This window comes from Dunckerocampus dactyliophorus, chromosome 7 (genome assembly GCF_027744805.1).
Source record: "Dunckerocampus dactyliophorus isolate RoL2022-P2 chromosome 7, RoL_Ddac_1.1, whole genome shotgun sequence".
Taxonomy (NCBI): domain Eukaryota; kingdom Metazoa; phylum Chordata; class Actinopteri; order Syngnathiformes; family Syngnathidae; genus Dunckerocampus; species Dunckerocampus dactyliophorus.
This window is the reverse complement of record NC_072825.1, coordinates 31,403,974-31,416,172: the sequence shown is the minus strand read 5'-3', so window position 1 is coordinate 31,416,172 and position 12,199 is coordinate 31,403,974. Positions and strand designations below refer to the sequence as shown.

The 12,199-nt window shown below is 40.4% G+C and overlaps 1 protein-coding gene across 3 annotated transcripts in view; it reads left to right on the top strand.

Annotated features, from left to right (window-relative positions):
* Positions 1-12,199, top strand: part of LOC129184796 (glucocorticoid-induced transcript 1 protein) — a 31,430-nt gene that overhangs the window by 2,639 nt on the left and 16,592 nt on the right. For 2 of the 3 annotated variants that reach the window (XM_054781127.1, XM_054781125.1), the window contains exon 3: positions 5,260-5,408. In XM_054781127.1, coding sequence (XP_054637102.1) covers positions 5,260-5,408 — 149 coding nt within the window. The remainder of the gene's footprint in view (positions 1-5,259; positions 5,409-12,199) is intronic. The other variant, XM_054781126.1, reaches the window with a different exon arrangement.

The following is a 12,199-nucleotide window of genomic DNA, read 5'->3' as shown; positions in this document are numbered from 1 at the left end:
GTTTATTGTCGCACTTTGAACGCACTATGCCGCCATAATATTTGCCATTTGGTGCAAACGTCGGTCCAAAGTACCTTCACTGCGCCGTGAGTGTTGCTTCCAGACAATGCAAACATGCTATAATAGACTCCAAGGATGGATTTACACTGCATGTTTTGTTTTTCTACTTTGGATCCGTATGTGTAAATGCAAAACACAGCTTGGGATCATACACTGGCTGGCCAAAAAAAGGCAGACCCACCTGGATTTAAGTAAGCAAATATGGTTGGGGTGGCTGCAGGTGGTCAGGTCTAGGTTCAGCAATGTCATGCGGCCAAAGAATGAAGTCAGCTGAATATACTGAATGAGCAGGTTATTCCATCAATGGGTTCTTTCCTCCGGCCTATTCCAACATGACAATACCAGGATTCATTGGACTCAGATTGCGAAAGTGCAGCATGAGACCCTTTCACACATGGATTGGCCACCACAGAGTCCAGACCTGAACCCCACTGAGAAGCTTTGGGATTATGCTGGAGAAGGCTTTGCGAAGCAATCTGATCAAGTCATCAATACAAGATCTTGGTGAAAAATGAATGCAGCTCTGGGCAGAAATAAATGTGACACTGCAGAAGCTTATGGAAATGACAGCATGAGGATTGCGAACAAAACATAATCCAATTAATTATTATGGCCAGGCAGGCTATATCCTCAGATCAGAATCGGGCATCTTCAAAATGTGCCGGATCTCCGCCAATGCAATGGTATCGTAAACCGCTGGATCGGCTCTACACTGCCAATGCAAGCCTGACGTCAACGAAACATGGCAATTGGAAACACATGCGTCTACCCAAAACAACTGTGTAGTAACATGACATGAAAAAAACCACCCTGTATAAATCCAAACTACCGCAAAATCATTGGCCCTTAAATGTAACATGGTGCATTTCAGGTGTGCAGTGGTACTTTGCGTTCCGTTATTAATCCATTCTAAAAGGTTTCACCAGAACCAAAAGATATAAAAATTTGCAATGGCAATTTTTCCCTTAGCAAATAAATGTAAAACCAATTCATCAGTTCCAGACTACCCACAGTATTGGTATATAGAACATTTCTAGTTTTAAAATTATAAATGCAACTTATTGTTGATGTGGACTTCCTGGTGAGATGGCATTCAATAGTGTTTCTCACCTTCTTTATCAAATTGCAGGCTCTTGCAACTTTCTCTGACCCCATGGCGGTTTATTTAGCAGTCTCACTCAATAAAATAAAAAATAAAAAATGCACGGACAGTGAATCGGCAACGTCTAGATTGCTTTGTTTGGGCACTCCCATTTTGCAGCACAGGGCAAACGGATGAGTTTGTTACGTGCTGATGTTATATGGAAATATAACATTGATATTGTATGAAAACATTTTGGTGGAAAACTGAATCATAGGAAAGCTGGGGCGTATGAAAATGGTTTGGCTGTATTTAGATCGTTAAATATATTTATATGACCACCCTTGAAGTTGTCTTTTGCGTCTATGCAAGTTGTTTCAGGTTGTCAGTAAGTCAATGGTCATATCGGATGGTTCGCGTGAAAAGACATTAAATCATGTATGAATGAATAGTAAGAACAAAAATCCCAATATAGGCTCTAAATCTTGATGGGTTACTTAGACCTGCAGTGTAAGTCCAGGCTTAGCCTGACGATGAACAGCAAAGGAGATCGTGTTGCACACGGTGACGTTTTTTAGGGTGGCCATCGTGACATCACTGTCCCAGCACACTTTTGCCAACAAAGAGCGTTTGCCTGTCTGTCAAAGTGCCAGCTGTGCTGAAAAACGGCCGTGCTTCATTGTCACACGCTCAAAGTGCAGACTAGGACCAAAATGTGAAAAGAGGCGTGTCATCCACATGGTCGGTATCCATGTGTCATCCACACAAAATGACTGTGAAGCATCAGAGTGTATGTTTGTTAAAGTTGGCTCGTTCGACTTCAGCCTTGCCCTGTTGGCAGCGCGCACGTCTTTTCTTCTTCTTGCTTGGACGAGTCTGAACACGCTTGATTTTCTTGGGAGTCAACTGCCGGACTCATGCAAGAATGCTAACAAAGCCAACTAAGCAGCTGAAGGACACATGCTGAAGCCTTCTTCAAAGGTTATGGCCAACATGCATGCAGCATTCATGTAATGAACACAATTAGAGGGGTTATCAACAATTATTCAGAATATTGGTGTAGCATAATCTTTTCATAGTCAATAATCAGATTAAGCTGTGACTCATGAAACAAGTTTGGGCTGAGAGGGACATGGAGAGAGGGACATAGCCCATTTCTTTTTTGGAACTTCGGAGTTTGAATTCCTGCAGAGCAGGGATTTTCAACTGGTGGGTCAGGACCCAAAAGTGGGTCGCGGATCCATTTTGGGTCACAGACGGCTGGTCAAAAATGGCATTCAAATAGGGCGGCGGCTATTTTAGTCATCGGGTATTCTATTGAAAATTCCTTTTGATTAATCGGATAAAACCTATGTTTGCTTTGTAAAGAGCAATTACAGTATAAATACACAAGAGAAAGTAAGACATTTCATTTAATGAACTACCAATCGGTTCCAGTTTTTTTCAGATAATCAACAGTTTTATTTCATAAGTCACATTGTGCATAGGAACAAACTATTTTCTTGGGTGGTGCTTTTTGTAGATGAATTCATCTATCCAGGACTGATGATTTACTGAAAGAGACATTATTGACATTACTAAGACTAAATGACATATTACAGTATGTTGATGGCCTACTAGAAATCAAATCAATATTCGTTATGATTTGGGTTTTTTGTAGTCTTCAAACTAAAATGAAGACATGTACGAAGGTGTAACACATTACTCTCAACAAGAGAGTGAGACACACACTTCCTTGTTCCATTACACAGTACAGTATAATGTCACAAATGACCAGCTGCTGATTCATGAGCTAAAATGTTTTTATTTTTCACATTCTTAACTCACGTTGCTGTCTCTTTTTGCAGATGAACCCTGTGGCCAAGTCACGTTAACCTTAAGGGCATGCCATCGTAATACAGTAGCCACACATTCAACAGCAGTCATAATGAAGCTCAATTATTTGCGCTTTGTTATTTTGACCTTGTCTCGGGTCTTCAGCTGCATTGTGGGTGTCTTTGGAGGAGATGCTGCAACACGGAAGGTGTGCTGTTATGTTATGCAAGTGCCACGTTACAATAGCTACACGTCACGGTGTTGCCGCTTAGCCTGAAATGCTCTCACACTTTTGACATTTTCTGTCTTGTTTTACATTTTGTTTTCCTTTTCTTTGGTTGTCATTGTCGCCTCTTCCATCGTCCCGCTCCTTCAACCAAGCATTCGCATCTTCCTCTGCATAGTTGCCAAAAGCACACATCATTTTCTCTAATCGAGGTACTGGAATTACTCATTGTTTCATCCCTACATTAAAATATGTAATATACAAAGATGTTAGATTTAAAAAAATATATATAAATATAATATATAACGTAATAAAATGAAGGAATATTTTGGTCATCTTCCTCCTTGATCTATATTCATTGTGCCGTTAAATGTGAAATATCTGCTTTTGTGGTCTTATTTAAGTGCAATGTTGATATTTAATTTTAACCTATGCATTATTTGTATGCATGCACTCATTTCCTGAATGAAATTTCTCTAAAATGCTCTTTGGACATGTAATTATGTGTATTCATGTTTTAAAAAGATGACGATTTTTAAAAATGTGTTTTGACTGAAATAAAAGTGGGTCGAGACATAATGACCGTTGGATAATGTGGGTCCCAGGTTGAGAACCCCTGCTGTAGGAGCGTTTAACTACATTTGCTTGACCAATTATTTTGGAAATTATTGTTTGATTCAATTTTTAATTTTAGATGGCACAGCTTGTTTGTTTCTCTTTAGACTGCAAGCTAGTTGGGGCACAATACAACAGCGCCTCTGCTGGTTGCAGTCAAGGAGTGCGCTCCATTTATCCTCAGTTCTTTCAAGAAGTTATTAATCAATTCTTTCCTCAAAATTGAAATGAGAAATTAGTAGCGGCATTTGACAGGTTAGCCTTTAGCTTAGACTTGAGCACTAGTTGCTAATTGTTTTTAGCATTAACAAGGCTCCAGTGTGACAAAACCAGGCAAGAAAGGCGCTGTACTGATTGGGACCACATGTTTGTTTTAACATTTCACATCGGCTTTACTGTTAATAAACCACCCGGTTATCCCTGGAAATGCTGGGACTTTTTTTCTTCCCTCTCGCTCTCTTTCCCCCCCTCCTTCTCCCTCTCTCTCTCAGCCTGCAGAATGCCCACTAAAGGGAAAGTTTTTATTACATTTCAGCCTCACAGATATTCACCCTATTATCACTCGACTCATCCCTGAAATCAGGCCAACCAGCTGCTTTGATCGTCTTGGCTCCTTCGGCCTTGCCGCCTCGCTCTTCTCATCAGGAGATTATTCTAGTCTGGCAAGTGGGGAGGTGGTGGAAAATAACCACAATCCCTACTCCGAGAGGCCTGGCTGGGCCTGTATCAATATTGATGGAAATGTAGCCTGCCTGCTTTGTCTGCAATGCTGTAGGGACTTGTAGCATAGTCCTGTCAGCTTACTTAGGCCATACCTTTTGGGTGGATAGGCCTGTATGTTCTACCAACAATGGCTGCTTGTGTAGGAGAGGGTGTGTGTGGGTGTGGGTGTTTTTTTCACAGAGCTGGAAGAGCATGTATAGTATCTTTAATGGTCATCATGCAACTCTTTAGCCAGTTCAAAGACCTTAGCGTCTAATAGTTCAACCTGGCAACATTAATGCACTTGTCTAGCTTGTGTGTGTGTGTGAGAGAGAGACTGCAGGAATGTTGAGTGGATGCATGCAGTATTTATGCGCATTGTAGCACGCTTGTTTGAGTTGTAATGTGGGTGGCGTTTGCTTTAACTGCCTGCATGACATCATAGACTCCAGCTAGCCCGGCAGCCTACTTGTGGGTTTGTTTATGTTGTTTTGTTGTTTGTACGCTGTGAGCTTTCATTGCAGTTACATTTTAGCACGGCTGAGCTTGGTCATTGTGAGACGACTCATCACACTGTGGCTCCGTAATTACACTGTCGTGGATATGGTCAGGATGATGATGGTGGCAGCACAACATGATCCTCACTTGTTTAAATCAGCTTGACATGAGTCCAACTTGTTGACTGTTAGTGTTTGAATATCATTTTATTCACTTTTCCTCTTAAGTTCTCTCGCTCTTTTTTTTTTTTTTATTTTACAAGCAGAAAGGTCCAGGCTGCAGATGCGAACCTCCAGTGCCATCCGGCGGACGTCTTCCCTGGACGCCATCACGGGGCCGTACCTCACCGGCCAGTGGCCCCGCGATGCACACGGACCTTACCCCTCCTGTATGAAAGACAAATCTACTCAGGTACGTACAACTGTTATATAGTTTGCTTCGCTTACGGGACACCCAATACTTGAGAAAATATTGAATACGTACGATGCTGAGGATCAGATTCATGAGGCCTGAATGAAGGAGCACCAAGCCTCATTTGCATGAGTGTCATACCTGGAGAAACACTTGTGTGTGTTGTCCTTCCCTTCCCTTTCTTTTATCAAGAGTTGTCAGTAAGTGATGGTGAGGATCATTCATAATACCAAGTATAGACAACATACAAACCTTTATTTTTAATATCACATATTAGTGATGATCATTCATAATACCAAGTATAGACAACATACAAACCTTTATTTTTAATATCACATATTAGTGAGGATCATTCATAATACCAAGTATAGACAACATACAAACCTTTATTTTTAATATCACATATTAAAATTAGCAGGTTTAGTATTCTTACAAACCGCCAGCATAATGTATGAAGTTAATAAGAATTCGTTACCCAAAAACCTCATCCAGTATTTCTCAATCAGAGAGGAGAAATATGATCTTAGAGGAAAGTTCAACTTAAAACATTGATATGCCAGAACTACGCTGAAAAGCCACAGCATTTCTGTATGTGGAATTAAACTATGGAATGGATTGAGTAAGGAAGTCCAACAAAGTACAGAGATGAGCACATTCATAAACAATACAAGCAGTTGATGTTTGCTAAATACAAGGCAGAAGAGTCTTCATCATCACAATGATGTTCTGTCAGGTTTGTTATTTTTTTTATTTTTATTTATTTATTTTTCGTTTTTCTTTAAGGAAAAAAAAAAGAAAAAAATGGGTTTGTTTCTATATTCATATTTATTTTATTTATATATATATATATATATGTGTATATATATATATATGTATATATATGTGTGTATATATATATGTGTGTATATATATATATGTGTGTATATATATATATATATGTGTATATATATATATATGTATATATGTGTATATATATATATGTGTATATATATGTGTGTGTGTATATATGTATATGTGTGTGTGTGTGTGTGTGTGTATATATGTATATATATTTGTGTGTATATATATATATGTGTGTGTGTGTGTGTGTGTGTATATATGTATATATATTTGTGTCTATATATATATATGTGTGTGTGTGTGTGTGTGTGTGTGTGTGTGTGTGTGTGTGTGTGTGTATATATATATATATATATATATATATATATATATGTATATATATGTGTGTATATATATATATATATATATATATATATATATATATATGTATGTATATATATGTGTATATATACACACACACAGTCAAACCTGTCTTAGCGGCCACCTTTATAGAACGGCCACCTGCCTATAGCAGCCACTGAAAAATCCCCCGCAGCAAATGTACAAGTTATAGACCCTGTGTATAGCAGTCACCTGTCTAACGCGGCCAGCGGCCACCCATTTTGTCTCCCTTGGTCAATATCTGACCGCATATAGCGGCCAAATTACCGACTCAAGTAGAAGCTTCATGCACGAAAACGTTTAGTTTTTCAATCAATGAAGCCGTCGTGTGTAGACTTGAATTACTGAGTCCTAGCTCAGTCACAATCATTCACAAGATACACACAAACTGTCAGCTGTTCCACATAAAAAAGCCGTCTTCTTTTGAGCTTGCTATTTCCTGGTCAAACATGTAACTTTAAGAGCATTTGCACCAAAACATTACCGCAAAGTAGGCTGAGAACAGGACGTGCTCCCAGCGACGCTACAATAAAAAAAAAACATACGCTAGCATGCATGCGGCAGCGGGAGCAAAACTGAGTTGGGTTGTACTTAATTGAAGTATTTTAGAATGTACTCACGTTATTTTTCATCAATCCTCATCCACAAATCCATCAAAGTCCTCATCTTCTGCATTCCACACAAACAAAGCCGTCTTCTTTTCCGTTCGCTACTAGTCTGTTAACTTGTCAGTGTTATTCAGCTCCGAAGCAAAGAAGGAAACTTCTCCTGTTGCTTCTGCCAACTTTATTTACTGAACGCGGCCACCAGACAGCAGCTCAGAACACACACACATCTCTCAGCATCGTCTCTCCTTCCTGCTTGCCCACAAGGCAAAGGTTAAACAAGCCCCACTACATAGCTGTCCAGCCAATGCCTGTAAGAAATGACACCGTTTATTTCCTGGTGTGCACTGGTCAATACTGTAATGCCGCTTGTTGTGGGGAAGGAGAGACTCACGTCGCCGATGCACTTTAATGGCTTTATTAACAGCGGAGAACACTGCAGGACTTTACATCCACGCCAACATAAACACACTTCCCAACTCTCTCCAAACTCACAGCTAGCACTGAGCCTAGCTCTCCTGCTCGGGACGCCCACCGTCACTTCTCGATGAACTAAAGCTGTAATGACACTCTGCCGTATGAAAAGTCAAATATTAAAAACAAGCGTAAGACATTACTAGCACAGCTTTGTTCTGTGGGTCGTGGATATATTCTATCAGTTATTATTAAGCCTCTAGCTTCCTTTTAGTAAGTAAAAACCTTGGCTATGATTGCACTACATTGTCATGTAGACCTACAACCCCTGGCAAAAATGATGGAATCACCAGTCTCGGAGGATGTTCATTCAGTTGTTTAAATTTGTAGAAAAAAAGCTGATCACAGACATGACACAAAACTAAAGTCATTTCAAATGGCAACTTTCTAGCTTTAAGAAACACTAAAAGAAATCAAGAAAAAAAGATGTGGTAGTCAGTAACAGTTACTTTTTTAGACCAATCAGAGGGAAAAAATTACGGAATCACTCAATTCTGAGGAAAAAATTATGGAATCACCCTGTAAATTTCCATTCCCAAAACTAATATCTGCATCAGATTAGATCTGCTCGTTAGTCTGCAGTTAAACAGGAGTGATCACACCTTGGAGAGCTGTTGCACCAAGTAGACTGACATGAATCATGGCTCCAACACAAGAGATGTCAATTGAAACAAAGGAGAGGATTATCAAACTTCTTAAAGAAGGTAAATCATCACGCAATGTTGCAAAAGATGTTGGTTGTTCACAGTCAGCTGTGTCTAAAATCTGGACCAAGTACAAACAACATGGGAAGGTTGTTAAAGGCAAGCATACTGGTAGATCAAGGAAGACATCAAAGCGTCAAGACAGAAAACTTAAAGCAATATGTCTTGAAAACAGAAAATGCACAGCAAAACAAATGAGGAACAAATGGGAGGAAACTGGAGTCAACGTCTGTGACTGAACTGTAAGAAACCGCCTAAAGGAAATGGGATTTACATACAGGAAAGCTAAACGAAAGCCATCATTAACACCTAAACAGAAAAAAACAAGGTTACAATGGGCTAAGGAAAAGCAATCGTGGACTGTGGATGACTGGATGAAAGTCATATTCAGTGATGAATCGCGAATCTGCATTGGGCAAGGTGATGATGCTGGAACTTTTGTTTGGTGCCGTTCCAATGAGATTTATGAAGACGACTGCCTGAAGAAAACATGCACATTTCCACAGTCATTGATGATATGGGGCAGCATGTCAGGTAAAGGCACTGGGGAGATGGCTGTCATTACATCTTCAATAAATGCACAAGTTTACGTTGACATTTTGGACACTTTTCTTATCCCATCAATTGAAAGGGTGTTTGGGGATGATGAAATCATTTTTCAGGATGATAATGCATCTTGCCATAGAGCAAAAACTGTGAAAACATTCCTTGAAGAAAGACACATAAGGTCAATGTCATGGCCTGCAAATAGTCCGGATCTCAATCCAATTGAAAATCTGTGGTGGAAGTTGAAGAAAATGGTCCAACCTGCAAAGCTGATCTGGCAAAAGCAATCAGAGAAAGTTGGAGCCAGATTGATGAAGAGTACTGTTAAGTCCATGCCTCTGAGACTGCGAGCTGTTATAAAAGCCAGAGGTGGTGCAACAAAGTACTAGTGGTGTGTTTGAAGTATTCTTTTGTTGTTGTTTTTTTCATGATTCCATAATTTTTTCCTCAGAATTGAGTGATTCCATAATTTTTTCCCTCTGATTGGTCTAAAAAAGTAACTGTTACTGACTACCACATCTTTTTTTCTTGATTTCTTTTAGTGTTTCTTAAAGCCAGAAAGTTGCCATTAGAAATTACTTTAGTTTTGTGTCATGTCTGTGATCAGCTTTTTTTCTACAAAATTAAACAACTGAATGAACATCCTCCGAGATTGGTGATTCCATCATTTTTGCCAGGGGTTGTACAAAGTACACTTGGAAGAACAAGAGGTGAATAAATGTATTGCAACTGATGTGAAACTGATGAGGGGTAGGATTAAATAAGCTTTGCTTCTTCCTACTCCTTTTTGGACATGCAAAATTGTGAATTGTACTATGTGATGTGCTACTGTTTGACTCATATGCATGTTCAGGATTAAAACCATGAACCATGATAATAACAAGCCTAGTAGTGCTGTACAACTTTTATCTGCAGTCCGCAGTGCCCTCTACTGGTCAACATTATTATTATTATTTTTTCCCCTTTTTTTTTCTTTTTTTCCCTCTACTGGTCAACATTCAAACTCGACCAACCTGTCTATAGAGGCCACCTGTCTATTGCGGCCACTTTTGCAGACTCCCTCTAGTGGCCGCTATAGACAAGTTTGACTGTACTTCCGTGTGAATAAGTGACATCGCCAACTACTGGCCTGGCAAGCATATTCATGTTTTCGGTTGTTTTTGTGTGTGAACGGGGCTCCTTTTTTAGCCTGTCTTTTCGAAAAACCAAATAATGACTGAATAGGTTTAGGTTTACTAGGTCAGTGTTGAAAATGTACCCTTTAGTGTGTTAACTACTGATTATGTAAAGCTTGTGAGCGCTGAGTGAAGACATTTGTGTGTCAGCCAGTTGGAAAGTGAAGTGTACGACACTTCTGCAGTGCAATAATGCTGTGGCGAGTGTGTGAGCCACTTGACAATCCTTGAGCAAATAAATGCAAAAAACTCGCCCCAAAGGATGGTCAAAGACCGCTTCCTGCTCGGGCCCAAATGCACACAAAAGAATCTCATATACTTTTTGTGTGTGTGTGGTTGTTTTGCATTGCATAAGTCGAAGATGACGTCTCCCTTTTGAGCTGTAATGAAGCCCAGCCTGGAGGTGAGGTTGTTTGCACCTGTCCCCCATGCGCACTAGGACAAATCCTACTGCTTGCCACCTGGCCCTCGTGGCCGCATGGAACGCCTTCCCTTTGTGTGAGCATGGAGCAGCAGAGGGCCCATAGATATGCTAATGCATGTTCCGGCCTTGGACCTAACACACAGGCGTCTTCATGAAGATTAGAAGCGAACAAAGGCGCTCTGATCAAACAGCTCGCCGTTTCTATGAAACCATCACACTCCAACAGCGGCGTGGACGACGTGCACACTCTGCAGCTCCCCTGGCGAGGAAACGATAGGAATACAACCGCAAACAAGTGGCCTGCACATTCCTCAAATGTTGCAGCAGCCAGAAAAAAAGTCTACTTTGTCAACTTGTGGGTTTTAGTTTGGTGTGTCAGCACTTTCAAGTCAAGTCAAGTCGTTGTTGCTTACATTGAACGTACTGGGTGTTGTTTAAATCAGGAACACACACCAGAAAAACACCCTCCTTTTGATATTGATCATTTTCTGGATATGCTTTGTGAGTTTTCGACACGACGGAGAGAAAGAATCCACCTTTTTCGTCGTCAACAAATGATAGCGGCGTGCATGTCTTGGCGTGCAATCTAAACAACCCGGCCACAAATTCCTGTGCGACTCCATTGAAGCACGCTTGTGATTATTTCCTGCTCTGTTTCAGAGCAGGATTCTTCAGGATGTTGCCTGCATGTCTCTTTGGGTGGGATTCATCGCAGGAAGCCAGTGTGCAGCGTTTTTTGTTTTAACCTCCACACCGCCGCTCTCAGGCACAACACCTGGCGCACAAGTGGAAAGGAGCACATGAGTGCAATGAAGCCAGCGCGTGACACGACCACAGCATCCTTTGTAAATAAAAGTGGGTGTTGTCGCTCACAGTTTGTCTTAAATTGACAAGACAAGTTTGACTACACATTGGTGTCTTCTGGTGTCTCCATGGTAATTTAGGCATGGCTTTTCTTGAACGTTTACAAACAGTCAAAGAGTACTTGTGTTTCATTTGTTTACCGTATTTAAAAAAAAAATAAAAATTTTACCCTTTATTTACTCTGTGTGCACCTTCCTATATGCTATAACTTATTATTGCAAGTTAAGGATAAGTGAGGCATTCTTACAAGGATGCTCCCATCAAAACTTTTTTTTTTGACTTTTTTCAAGAAAATATTCAGTTTTGATATTTCTATTTCAAAAGGTTCTAGCTTAAATGGTTAGCGATGAAGGCATACTGTACACGAGAAAACTAATCAGTGTGATCCAAAGTTTGCGATGGGAGTAAACTCACTGATCTAATTTGCATATTATGACATCACGCAGGCTCAGAAATGGTCCGATGCCTGTCTCCACGATACCCAACAGGCTCATCAAAATGTGATTCACTTGTGATACTCTTCCTCATCGCTGAAGCAGCAGCATCATCATTTACACCAGGATCTTGAACACCACTGCTGCCTCCTCCTCTATTAGTCGTGTATTTTCTGCCGGGGATTCTACCGCGACACCCGCCATTTCCGCGGTTTTAAACATTTCCCCCTCCCCTCACCATTAGCAGTGTTTTGACCACCACACACCGGACGTCTCACCTGTTTTTCCTCGTGCATTTCAGGAGAAACATTTTTAGACAAAATCTCAAATTTCTCTTCTGAGCT